Here is an 11,589-nt window from a genome sequence, read left to right as displayed (position 1 = left end):
TGTAGTTTCTTCCCTTTCATCACTTTAAGTATGTCCTGTCACTCCCTTCTGGCTTGTAGAGTTTCTGCTGAGAAATCAGCTGTTAACCCTATGGGAGTTCCCTTGTATGTTATTTGTCATTTTTCCCTTGCTGCTTTCAATAATTTTTCTTTGTCTTTAATTTTTGCCGATTTGATTACTATGTGTCTCGGCATGTTTCTCCTTGGGTTTATCCTGTATGGGACTCGCTGTGCTTCCTGGACTTGAGTGGCTATTTCCTTTCCCATGTTAGGGAAGTTTTCGACGATAATCTCTTGAAATATTTCCTCTGCTCCTTTCTCTCTCTCTTCTCCTTCTGGGACCCCTATAATGCGAATGTTGTTGTGTTTAATGTTGTTCCAGAGGTCTCTTAGGCTTTCTTCATTTCTTTTCATTCTTTCTTCTTTATTCTGTTCTGCAGCAGTGAATTCCACCGTTCTGTCTTCCAGGTCACTTATCCGTTCTTCTGCCTCAGTTATTCTGCTATTGATTCATTCTAGTGTAGTTTTCATTTCAGTTATTGTATTGTTCATCTCTGTTTGTTTGTTCTTTAATTCTTCTATGTCTTTGTTAAACATTTCTTGCTTCTTCTCGATCTTTGCCTCCATTCTTTTTCCGAGGTCCTGGATCATCTTCACTATCATTATTCTGAATTCTTTTTCTGGAAGGTTTCCTATCTCCACTTCATTTAGTTGTTTATCTGGGATTTTATCTTGCTCCTTCATCTGATACATAGCCCTCTGCCTTTTCATCTTGTCTATCTATCTGTGAATGTGGTTTTTGTTCCACAGGCTGCAGGATTGTAGTTCTTCTTGCTTCTGCTTTCTACCCTCTGGTGGATGAGGCTATCTAAGAGGCTTGTACAGGTTTCCTGATGGGAGGGACTGGTGGTGGGTATTGCTCTGGTGGGCAGAGCTCAGTAAAAGTTTAATCCGCTTGACTGCTAATGGGTGGGGCTGGGTTCCCTCCCTGTTGGTTGTTTGGCCTGAGGCAACCCAACACTGGAGCCTACCTGGGCTCTTTGGTGGAGCTAATGGCAGACTCTGGGAGGGCTCACGCCAAGGCGTACTTCCCAGAACTTCTGCTGCCAGTGTCCTTGTCCCCATGGTGAGCCACAGCCACCCCCCGCCTCTTCAGGAGACCCTCCAACACTAGCAGGTAGGTCTGGTTCAGTCTCCCCTGGGTTCACTGCTCCATCCCCTGGGTCCCGATGCACACACTACTTTGTGTGTGCCCTCCAAGAGTGGAGTCTCTGTTTCCCCCAGTCCTGTCAAAGTCCTGCAATCAAATCCCACTAGCCTTCAAAGTCTGATTCTCTAGGAATTCCTCCTCCTGTTGCCAGACCCCCAGGTTGGGAAGCCTGACGTGGGGCTCAGAACCTTCACTCCAGTGGATGGACTTCTGTGGTATAAGTGTTCTCCAGTCTGTGAGTCACCCACCCAGCAGTTATGGGATTTGATTTTGTTGTGATTGTGCCCCTCCTACCATCTCATTGTGGCTTCTCCTTTGTCTTTGGATGTGGGGTATCTTTTTTGGTGAGTTCCAGTGTCTTCCTTTCTATGATTGTCCAGCAGCTAGTTGTGATTCTGGTGTTCTCACAAGAGGGAGTAAGAGCACATCCTTTTCCTCTGCCATCTTGGTTCAGGCCCAGAATATCTGTACTCTTTAGCTATCATCCTTATTCCCCCAGTCCTAAACAACCATTAAACTAATCCCTGTTTCTGCATATTTCCCTGTTCTGTACAATTTGTATAAGTGGAATTATATAGTCTTTTATGACTGGCTTCTTTCACTCAGCATAACGTTTTCAAGGTTTATCCATGTTATAGCATATGTCAAAAATTCATTTCTTTATGGCTGGATAATCCATTGTATGGATATACCACATTTTGTTCATCCATTCGTCAGTTATTTGGTGTCAGGGTTGTTTCCACCTGTTAGCTATTATGAATCATGTTGCTATAAACATTTGTTTATAAGTTTTTGTGTGGACACGTTTTCATTTGGTTATATACCTAAGCATGGAACTGCTGAGTCATATAGTAACTCTATGTTATCATTTGAGGAATTGCCAGACTTTTCCAAAGCAGATGCACCATTTTAAATTACTACTAGCAGTGTATGAGGGTTCCAGTTTCTCTAATCCAGGCTAACACTTGTTATTTTACTTCATTATAGCCATTCTAGTTGGTGTGAAGTGGTATCTCATGGTTTTGATGTGCATTTTCCTGATGACTAATGATGTCATGCATCTTTTCATGTACTATTGCCTATTAGTATATCTTCCTTGGGGAAATGTCTGTGCAGATCCTTTGCTCATTTTTATATTGGATTATCTTTTTATATTGAACTGTTCTTTATATATTCTAATACAATTTCTTACTAGATATATGATTTGCAAGTTTTCTCCCATTCAAAAGGTCATCTTTTCATCCTTTGAAATGCAAAAGTTTTAAATTTTGAAGTCCATTTTTTTTAATTGTGCTTTTGATGTTATATCTCTCTTTGCCCAATCCAATGTCATGAAGATTTATGTTTTCTTTTTTAGTTTTAGCTCTTACATTTAGGGCTTCGGTCCATTTTGAGTTGATTTTTATATATGATATGAGGTAAGGATCCAAGTTCATTCTTTTGCATGTGGCCATTGAGTTTTCCCAGCACCATTCCTTCTAAAGGCTATTCTTTCTCCATTTTGGCAGCCTTGTTGAAAATCAGTTGATCATGTATGTTTGGGTTTATATCTGGATTCTCCACTTCATTACATTAATCTGTATGTCTGTCATTGTGCCAGTACCACACACACTTGATCACTGTTGGTTGTACTGAATTGTGAAGTTGGTGTGAATCCTACTTTTTTCTTCTTTTTAAAGATTGTTTTGGCTATTCTGGTTGCCTGGCAGTTCCATATGAATTTTACAATAAGCTTGTCAATTTCTACAAAGAAGTCAGGTGGGATTCTGATAGAGATTGCATTGAATGTACATCAATTTGGGGAGCATTATCTTAATAATGCCAAGTCTTTTGATTTATGAAATGAGGTGTTTTTCTAATTTTTAGAAACAATGTTTCTAAATTCCCACAATGTTTTGTAGTATTCAGAGTATATGTTTTGTACTTCTTTTGTTAACCTTATTCTTAAAGATTTTATTCTTTTTGGTAGTATTAGAAATGAAATTTTCTTAATTTCCTTTTCAGATTGTTCATTTAAAGTGTAGAGAAATACAGTTGATTATTGTATATTGATTTTACATCCTGCAAACTTACTGAACTCATTCTAATAGCTTTTAGTGGATTCCTTAGGATTTTCTAAGATCACGTCATCTGCAAAGAGCAATCATTTTACTTCTTCCTTTCCTATCTGGATGCCTTTTGTTTCTTTTTCCTGCCTAATTGCCCTGACTAGAACCTCCAATACAATATTGAATAGAGATGTCAAGAGTAGAAATCCTTGTCTTCGTCCTGATCTTAGGGGGTAATAGTCAGCCTTGACTATTAAGTGTGATATTAGTCGTGGGTTTCTCATAGATGCCCCTTATGTGATTGAAGAAGTTCCATTCTATTCCTGATTTGTTGAGTGTTTTTATCATGAAAGGGTGTTGGATTTTGTCAAATGCATTTTCTGCATCTTGAGATGTGTGATTTTTTTTTGTTTTATTTTATTGATATGTAGTACATTAATCATTATTTTAAAGTGTACCCAAGATTTGTTTTAATCAGGTATAATAAGGTGACAGATTTAGTGACAATTGCCTTATAATTCTCAAGAGAAAGGAGCATTCCACGCAGCCACATGGGGAAGTATCAAAGTTGGTCAGAAGGCTGGAGAAAAGAATTCATGGCCCACAGCCTTATGGTGGTTTCCACAGGAAGGAATGGGCAAGGCATGGTAGGCAAGTTTGAGCAATCTTAGGATTGGACAGTTTGAGTAGTTTCCATGCGTGCAGCCTACTTTTCAGGTACCTGGCCCTGAGTGATGTAAGGTGAGGAAAATATTGGCTTGGTGTGTGAGTTAGATAAAGGAGGTGTTTGGGATGTGGACTTTGGATTGGTTGGTTTGCATGAAAGGTAAGTTGTTTGCTATCTCTACGAATTCATTAACCCTGGGAGGGACAATCTCTCCAGGCCCCAGGGATGTCAAAGTTCATAAATATAGAAAATAAAAAACATGGTCAATAGAATCATTTTCAGATGTTAAACCAACCTTGTATCCCTAGGATAAATCTCATTTTGTTACAGTGTATAATTCTTTTCATATGTTGCTGGATTCACGTTGGTAATAATTTGTCAGGGATTCTTGCATCCATATTTATAAGAGATATTGGTCTGTAGTTTTATTTTCTTGTGATGTCTTTATCTGGATTTGGTATCAGGGTAATACTGGCTTCATAAAAATAAGTTGGGGAGTATTCCCTCTTCTATATTTTAGAAGAGTTTATGAAGAATTGGTATTAATTCTGTAAATGTTTGATAGAATTAAGCAGTCAAGCCATTTCTTCATGAGTAGTTTTATTTGTTGTTTTTTTACTACCATCTCTTCATTTGTTATAGGTCTATTCAGATGATAGCCTATTTCTTCTTGAGTCTGTTTCAGTAGTTTGTGTCTAAGAATTTGTCCATTTCATCTAAATTATCTAATGTAATCAATTGTTTATACTATTCCTTTATAATCCTTCCTTTAGTTCTTTAATCTGGTTTCCTTTAGTTCTGTGAATATATTTATAATTGTTACTTTAAGTATTTTTCTGATAACTCTAGCATCTGGTTACTTCTGTTGCCTGCTTTTTTTCCAATGTGTAGGTCTTACTTTCCTATTTCTTTGTATGCCTCACAGTTTTTTAGGGAAACTGGACATTTTAGATAATATATTGTAACAAGTCTGGGTACTGGTCCTCCCGCCCCTCTGTAGCTTGGTATTGTTATTTGCTTGTTTATTTGTTTAGTGATTGGCTGGATTATTTTACTTAAGTCTTATCTCCCACCAGGTTCTAGGTACTTTTGCTGTAAACTTCTTAGCCGCAAATATTTTCACCATATAACTAGTTGGCCATAGGGTAGTTTTGCCATAAAAAAATAAAGTAATGAAAAAGAAAAGAGGAACATTAAAAGACTATTTCAAAATACAAAATATTTGATTGCATTTAAGTTATGTGTAGATTCTTAGCAATACTGCACAAATAACTGATTTTATTTTGTGGCTTGTACCTAAAGCACTTATCTTTGAAGTCTTTCATTTATAGTATCATGCTTTTTTTTTTTTTGCTTGTTGATTAGTCTCCTCATTTGGCATTGAACTTTTTTCTTTTTCACTAAAATTTTTTCCTTCATTAAGACAGGTATCAGTTCCCAAACACTAGGATATGTATTTATAACTGAGCTTTGGTGTGTTGTGAAAGCCTCTACACTGTTGTTTGTTCTTGGCATATTGTCACATGTCCCTTGATGGGTGTTCCAAAGTTCTCTGGGGAATGTTTCAACTCTGTGCCTTTGAGGCCCTCAGCTTTTTTCTTCTCTAACGTAGTGTGTTTCAAAATAAGAAAACAGGGACTTTCCTGGTGGCACAGTGGTTAAGACTACGCACTCCCAATTCAAATTCGGTTTGATCCCCGGTCAGGGAACTAGATCCCACATGCATGCCACAACTAAGGGTTCGCATGCCACAACTAAGGACCCCCCCCCCCACCGCAATGAAGGAGCCAGCAAGCCACAACTAAGGAGCCCACCTGCCACAACTAAGACCCAGTGCAACGAAATAAATAATTTTTTTTTAAAAGAGAAAATGAAAACCTAAAAAGGTGGGGGGAGCACAAAAAAATTTTTAAATACCTTATTAAAAAAAATAAGAAAACAACTCTTAGAACAAATAAATCATCATCACTGGTGGTTAAATCCATCAGTAACATGGATAACAGGAAGAAATGCTAATGCATTTAAACCAATTGAAAGCAAACCGTCAACCATTTAATTTTATCTGGCATGGCAGAATTGCTTTATGGCCAGTTAGTTATGCACCAAAAATGTTTGTGGTGAAAATGTGTGCAGCAAATATGTTATGGCAAAGAAGCTTAATGGTGAAAATACCAAACACGCCCCCCAACCCCTACTTTTTTTGTTGCTCCTCAAGAAGACACAGCTTTGGGTATGCCCTGGTTACCCTGGGGTGGTAACAGTTTTTGTAGAGCTCCCTTTCCCTCTTAACCACACCAAACTGCAAACTCCACTGATTGTTGATTGATTGCTGTGTTGTTTTCAACAATGACCTTGGGCATAAATTGCTCTACAAACTAATTCAATCAAATTCTGGTTCTTTTGAAAAGTTTAACTTCTGAGATCAGTGTTTGATATTTTTTTCAGTGTCCAGGTGGGTTCCTCCCCTGTAAACTAGAGGACCTGTACTTTAACCTGTTCCTTGAATCTCCCAATTGCCTTTCATCACAGCTGCCTCTGTTCTTAAGAGTGCCCTTAGGGTTGAACTTCTCTAAGGGGGCAAATGAAGTCAGTTCCTTTGGGAAGAGATTAGGTGCTATCTGCCCAGGCAAGATCTCTAAACCAGGACTCTGGATTTGTGGGTGGGGACAACAGCAAGCTACTCTGTATGACACCCCTGCTCTAGAAGCCCAGCACTTGGTGAATGTGGAACAGCAGCCTGTGACCCTCTCAGCTTGTCTCTTTTGGTATAGAACCACTACCTCAGGAGCCAGGGCAATGGTGATCAGCACCCCAGTATTCTCAGCATGCTGCAACCAAAGTAGAATCTCCGTTCCATGAGTGGAAACTGGGTAGAAGAATGAACTCTCACCTCTCACCTATACTTTCCTATACTTAGCCTCAGCCACAGGTAGATGGGGGCAGGGTGAGAAATGCTGATATTCTCCTCCTAGGAATAAATCCCTCCTACTGGGATCTGGGGAGAAAGGGAACCCTGTGTTCTTAGCTCCAGCAATCTGAAGTCATCTCTGCTTTGCTGAGCTGGCAATGGAGAGGGAAGGAATAGTCTTGCTTAAACAACACAGACTCTCCTTTCTTACCAAGTTTTGATAGATTTTATTGAATAGATCTTTCTTCATTGGCTGTTTGCTTTTAGAACCATTTCCAGAGGCTTTAAATTTTTTCATTTTCATTTTTTTCATTAATAATTTTCACCAATTTTGCTGGGGAGTGGGACAGTGGAGCTTCTTACATTGTCATGTTGGAAAAGGATCTCTGATGCTATAGTTTATGCTATTAGTATAGCTGAGTGTTAGATATGCTATTCTCAGAAATTTAATATGACTAGAGACAAGCCTTTTAAAATTTCTGAGGAAGTATAAGAGAAACTGTTGTCATAATAGCTGCTAAGAATAACATAATTAGAGAACAAAATGAATAAATGATAAGTTATTGGCTTAATTTCTTACTAGATGTAAAGACCTGCAAAACAATCAGATGGCAGAAAAACTGTAATGATTGACTCTGAATTTGTAATTTGACTATAGAGAGAGAAGAATTCTGGGAGCAAATGTGTGATTTCCATGCATTCCAGGACCACTACCATTATACAAGACCCTAAGAATCCAGAACATACGAAGACATTTACTTTTGACCTGGCATATTGGTCTCACAATGGATTTCAAAAGGATAAAGATGGTGTGTTTATTTCAGCTGATCCTAGCAGTAAATTTGCAGGCCAGGTAAATTGCTTTAAAACAACTTCAATGGTAGTTTGTTTTTTTTTCAATAAAGTGTTAACAATATACTGGTACAATTATTTTAATGCAAGCATACTACAATATATGCTTCCATATGAGAGTTTGGTTTTAAATTTATTCCTTTTCATGTTAAACATGAGGTCCAAAAGTACAGCTATTGCCTAAATAAATATTTAGACACTCAAGTCAGTTATTTTCCAACGTACTGACATATTTTGAAAAAGCAATGTCAGTCAAGTCAATTATATTTCCTTCTCTGAGATAAGCAAAATTGCACGGCACTCAGCATTTGAGAACTTTGGTTTTATCATATGCCGTGCATTATTCAGCCTTAAAGTTGCTCACAATTTGCTGTAGGGAGACAGGCAAAAAAGTGCATTCAAATGTTACAGTTTCTGTGGTAACAATATGTATGGGATACAACGGGGTACAAAGGAAAAGTGGTCATTTCAATCTGGACAGAGCTCATTAAGCTTCTTGAATCTGTGGGTTTGTGATTTCCATCAAATTTTGAAAAAATTTCAAACAAAATTTCTCCAAGTATTTTTGGTCTCTCCTATTCCTTCTGTGACTCTAGTTACATGTATGCTTGAGATTGTCCCATAGGTCACTGAGGTTCTTTTTTTTTTTTCTTTTTTTTTTTTTTTTTTTAACATCTTTATTGGAGTATAATTGCTTTACAATGGTGTCTTAGTTTCTGCTTTATAACAAAGTGAATCAGTTATACATATACATATGTTCCCATAGCTCTTCCCTCTTGCGTCTCCCTCCCTCCCACCCTCCCTATCCCACCCCTCTAGGTGGTCACAAAGCACCGAGCTGATCTCCCTGCGCTATGCGGCTTCTTCCCACTAGCTATCTATTTTACGTTTGGTAGTGTGTATGCGTCCATGCCACTCTCTCCCTTTGTCACAGCTTACCCTTCCCCCTCCCATATCCTCAAGTCCATTCTCTAGTAGGTCTGTGTCTTTATTCCTGTCTTGCCCCTAGGTTCTTCATGACTTTTTTTTTTTCTCTTAGATTCCATATATATGTGTTAGCATACGGTATTTGTTTTTCTCTTTGTGACTTACTTCACTCTGTATGACAGACTCTAGGTCCATCCACCTCACTACAAATAACTCAATTTCGTTTCTTTCTTTGGCTGAGTAATATTCCATTATATATATGTGCCATATCTTCTTTATCCATTCATCTGTTGAGGTTCCCCTCAAAATTAAAAATGGAACTACCATGTGATCCAGCAATCCCACTTCTGAGTGTTTATCCAAAGAAAATGAAATCACTATCTTGATAAGATATCTGCACCCCCATATTCATTGCAGTATTATTTACAATAGTCAAGACATGGAAACAACCTAAGTGTTCATCGACAGATGAATGGATAAAGAAAATGTATATATACATACATATACATACATACACAATGGAATATTATTCAGCCATAAAAAGAAGGAAATCCTGCCATTTGCAACACATGGATGGACCTTGGGGGCATTATGCCAAGTGAAATAAGTTGGACAGAAAAAGACAAATACTATATGATCTCACTTACATGTGGAATCTTTTTAAAAAATGAACTTTTAGATACCGAGAACAGGTTGGTTGTTGCCAGAGGCAGGGGTTAATGTTGGGTGTCGGGTTTGAGGGGGGTGGGGGTGGGACACGGGTGAAATGGGTGAAGGTCATCAAAAGCTACGAACTCCCAGTAAGGTAAATAAGTCCTGGGGATGTAATGTACAGCATGGTGATATACAGACAGACCTCATTTTATTGTGCTTTGCTTTATTGCGCTTCGCAGATACAGTGTTGTTATTGCGGGGTTTTTTTCTTTTTCTTTTCTTTCTTTCTTTCTTTCTTTTTTTTAAAACAAATTGAAGTTTTGTGGCAATCCTGTATCAAGCAAGTCTATTGGTGCCATTTTTCCAACGTTGCTCACTCCGTGTCTGTGTGTCACATTTTGGTAACTCTCCCAATATTTCAAATTTTTCTATTTCTCATGGTGATCTGTGATCAGTGATCTTTGATGTTACTATTGCAAAAAGATTATGAAGGCTCAGATGATGGTTAGCATTGTTGAGCAGTAAAATATTTCTAAATTATGATGTATACATTGTCTTTTTAGACATCATGCTATTGCACACTTAATAAATTACAGTGTAGTGTAAACACAACTTTTATATGCATTGGGAAAAACAAAAACTTTTTGTGACTCACTTTATTGCATTATTTGCTTTACTGTGATGGTTTGGAACTGAACCCACAGTATCTCTGAGGTATGCCTGTAGTTAACAATACAGTATTGTATATTTGAAAGTTGCTGAGAGAGTAGATCTTAAAAGTTCTCATCACAAGAAAAAAAATTGGGGGAATTCCCTTGCGGTCCAGTGGTTAGGACTCTGTGCTCTCACTGCTGAGGGCCCGGGTTCGATCCCTGGTCAGGGAACTAAGATCCCACAAGCCACACTGCATGGCCAAAAAATTAAAAAACAAACAAACAAAAACTCTGTGAACTAAATTTATTCTGGTAATCATTTCTCAATATATACATATATCAAATCATTATGCTGTACATTTGAAACTAGTATAATGTTATATGTCAATTCTCAGTTTTTTAAAAGATAGTTTTAAAAGACTGCAAAAACTGTGCTGTAAAGAGACTTGATTAACTTTGTCAACAGCTTTCCCTCTCATCCTCCCTATCTTTTGTTGACCACCTATTAAGATACTGCAGAATTATAGCTTTACATACTGTAGTGTAGGAAAATGTTTCGTATAGTTGATTATAGGATGAAGAATAGGAAGAAACTAGAAATGTAGCTCTGTGAATTCTTGGCTTACCTAATATGCAAATCACTGACATCCAAAAGAGATTTCAGTGGAAAACTATACAGAAAACTCTACAGCTAACAAAATTTACAGAATGATTCTATTCTCTAAGATTTTGTTTATTTAATAAAATTCTATGTTGCTTGTTTGAAGTTTTCAATTCATAAAAATTGGCAATAAAAGCATTTCCCCCAAATCTCCAAATAGCACAGAGGAAAAAATGATAGCAAAACCAGTTACTTTACTAAGCTTAGTGAGCACTCCTTAGGTTCAGCTAATAGCTCCTAAGGTAGAGTGGGTATCTATTACATAAATACATTTTTTCTGGTAAAAGTATGGTCTCAACGTTCTGGGAAACCACTGGCCAGATTCCACATTTTAAGCCTAGAGCTCCCCTAACACTTATAGTGTAATACTTTTTATTCCTTTCTCATGAGAAATGAGTAGTGTAAGAAAATTGGTTATTGCCTATTGTCCTTATATAAATCACACTACGTTGGTATGTGCATCTTTCTCAGAAATAAAAATTATATAAATTACACAAATGTATACATTGCAACAAATGGAGTGTATAATGCTTACTTACTATTTTATTGATGTTAGAGAACAGAGAAGAATATACACTTTGAAACAGCCTCAAATAAGAGAATTATTCCTGGCTATGGCAATAACAGATAATATCTCTCATATTATAGATAACATAATAGATAATAATAGATAATCAGATGATAGATAATAAAAGCCAGACCGCATCTTCTCTTTCAAGCAATTGTGGGCACAAGCATCTGTGTCTGCCACTTAAAAAAAAAGGGTGCACATATATATGTGTGTGTTGGCTTCAGAACCACTAGGTCTTGTTAAAAAAGAAAGAAAGAAAGAAAGAAGGTTCAGGAGCAGCGAGTTAAAATTAGTGTAGGAATTTTGTAACGTTGTTTGGATTAAAGAATACAGAGAAAGTAGAAAACACTTTGACTGGTCTGTGTCCCTTGGTGCCTTGAAATTTTTGTCTAATTGATGAATTTTAAAGACCTAGCCCATGTTTTGTCAAGGCTATAAA

At 37.3% G+C, this 11,589-nt stretch overlaps 1 protein-coding gene across 1 annotated transcript in view; it reads left to right on the top strand.

The window, feature by feature from the left end:
- The first annotated feature begins 1,395 nt into the window (after window positions 1-1,395).
- Window positions 1,396-11,589, top strand: part of LOC118903204 (kinesin-like protein KIF28P) — a 69,859-nt gene continuing 59,665 nt past the window's right edge. Inside the window, exons 1-2 of the mRNA XM_036868035.1 lie at window positions 1,396-1,444; window positions 7,491-7,685. Of these exons, the coding sequence (XP_036723930.1) occupies window positions 1,412-1,444; window positions 7,491-7,685 (228 nt within the window). The 5' untranslated portion in view covers window positions 1,396-1,411. The remainder of the gene's footprint in view (window positions 1,445-7,490; window positions 7,686-11,589) is intronic.

Source organism: Balaenoptera musculus, chromosome 1 (assembly GCF_009873245.2).
Source record: "Balaenoptera musculus isolate JJ_BM4_2016_0621 chromosome 1, mBalMus1.pri.v3, whole genome shotgun sequence".
In the NCBI taxonomy this organism is placed as follows: Eukaryota; Metazoa; Chordata; class Mammalia; order Artiodactyla; family Balaenopteridae; genus Balaenoptera; species Balaenoptera musculus.
The sequence above is the reverse complement of the archived record's forward strand: the minus strand, read 5'-3'. Positions and strand labels throughout refer to the sequence as shown.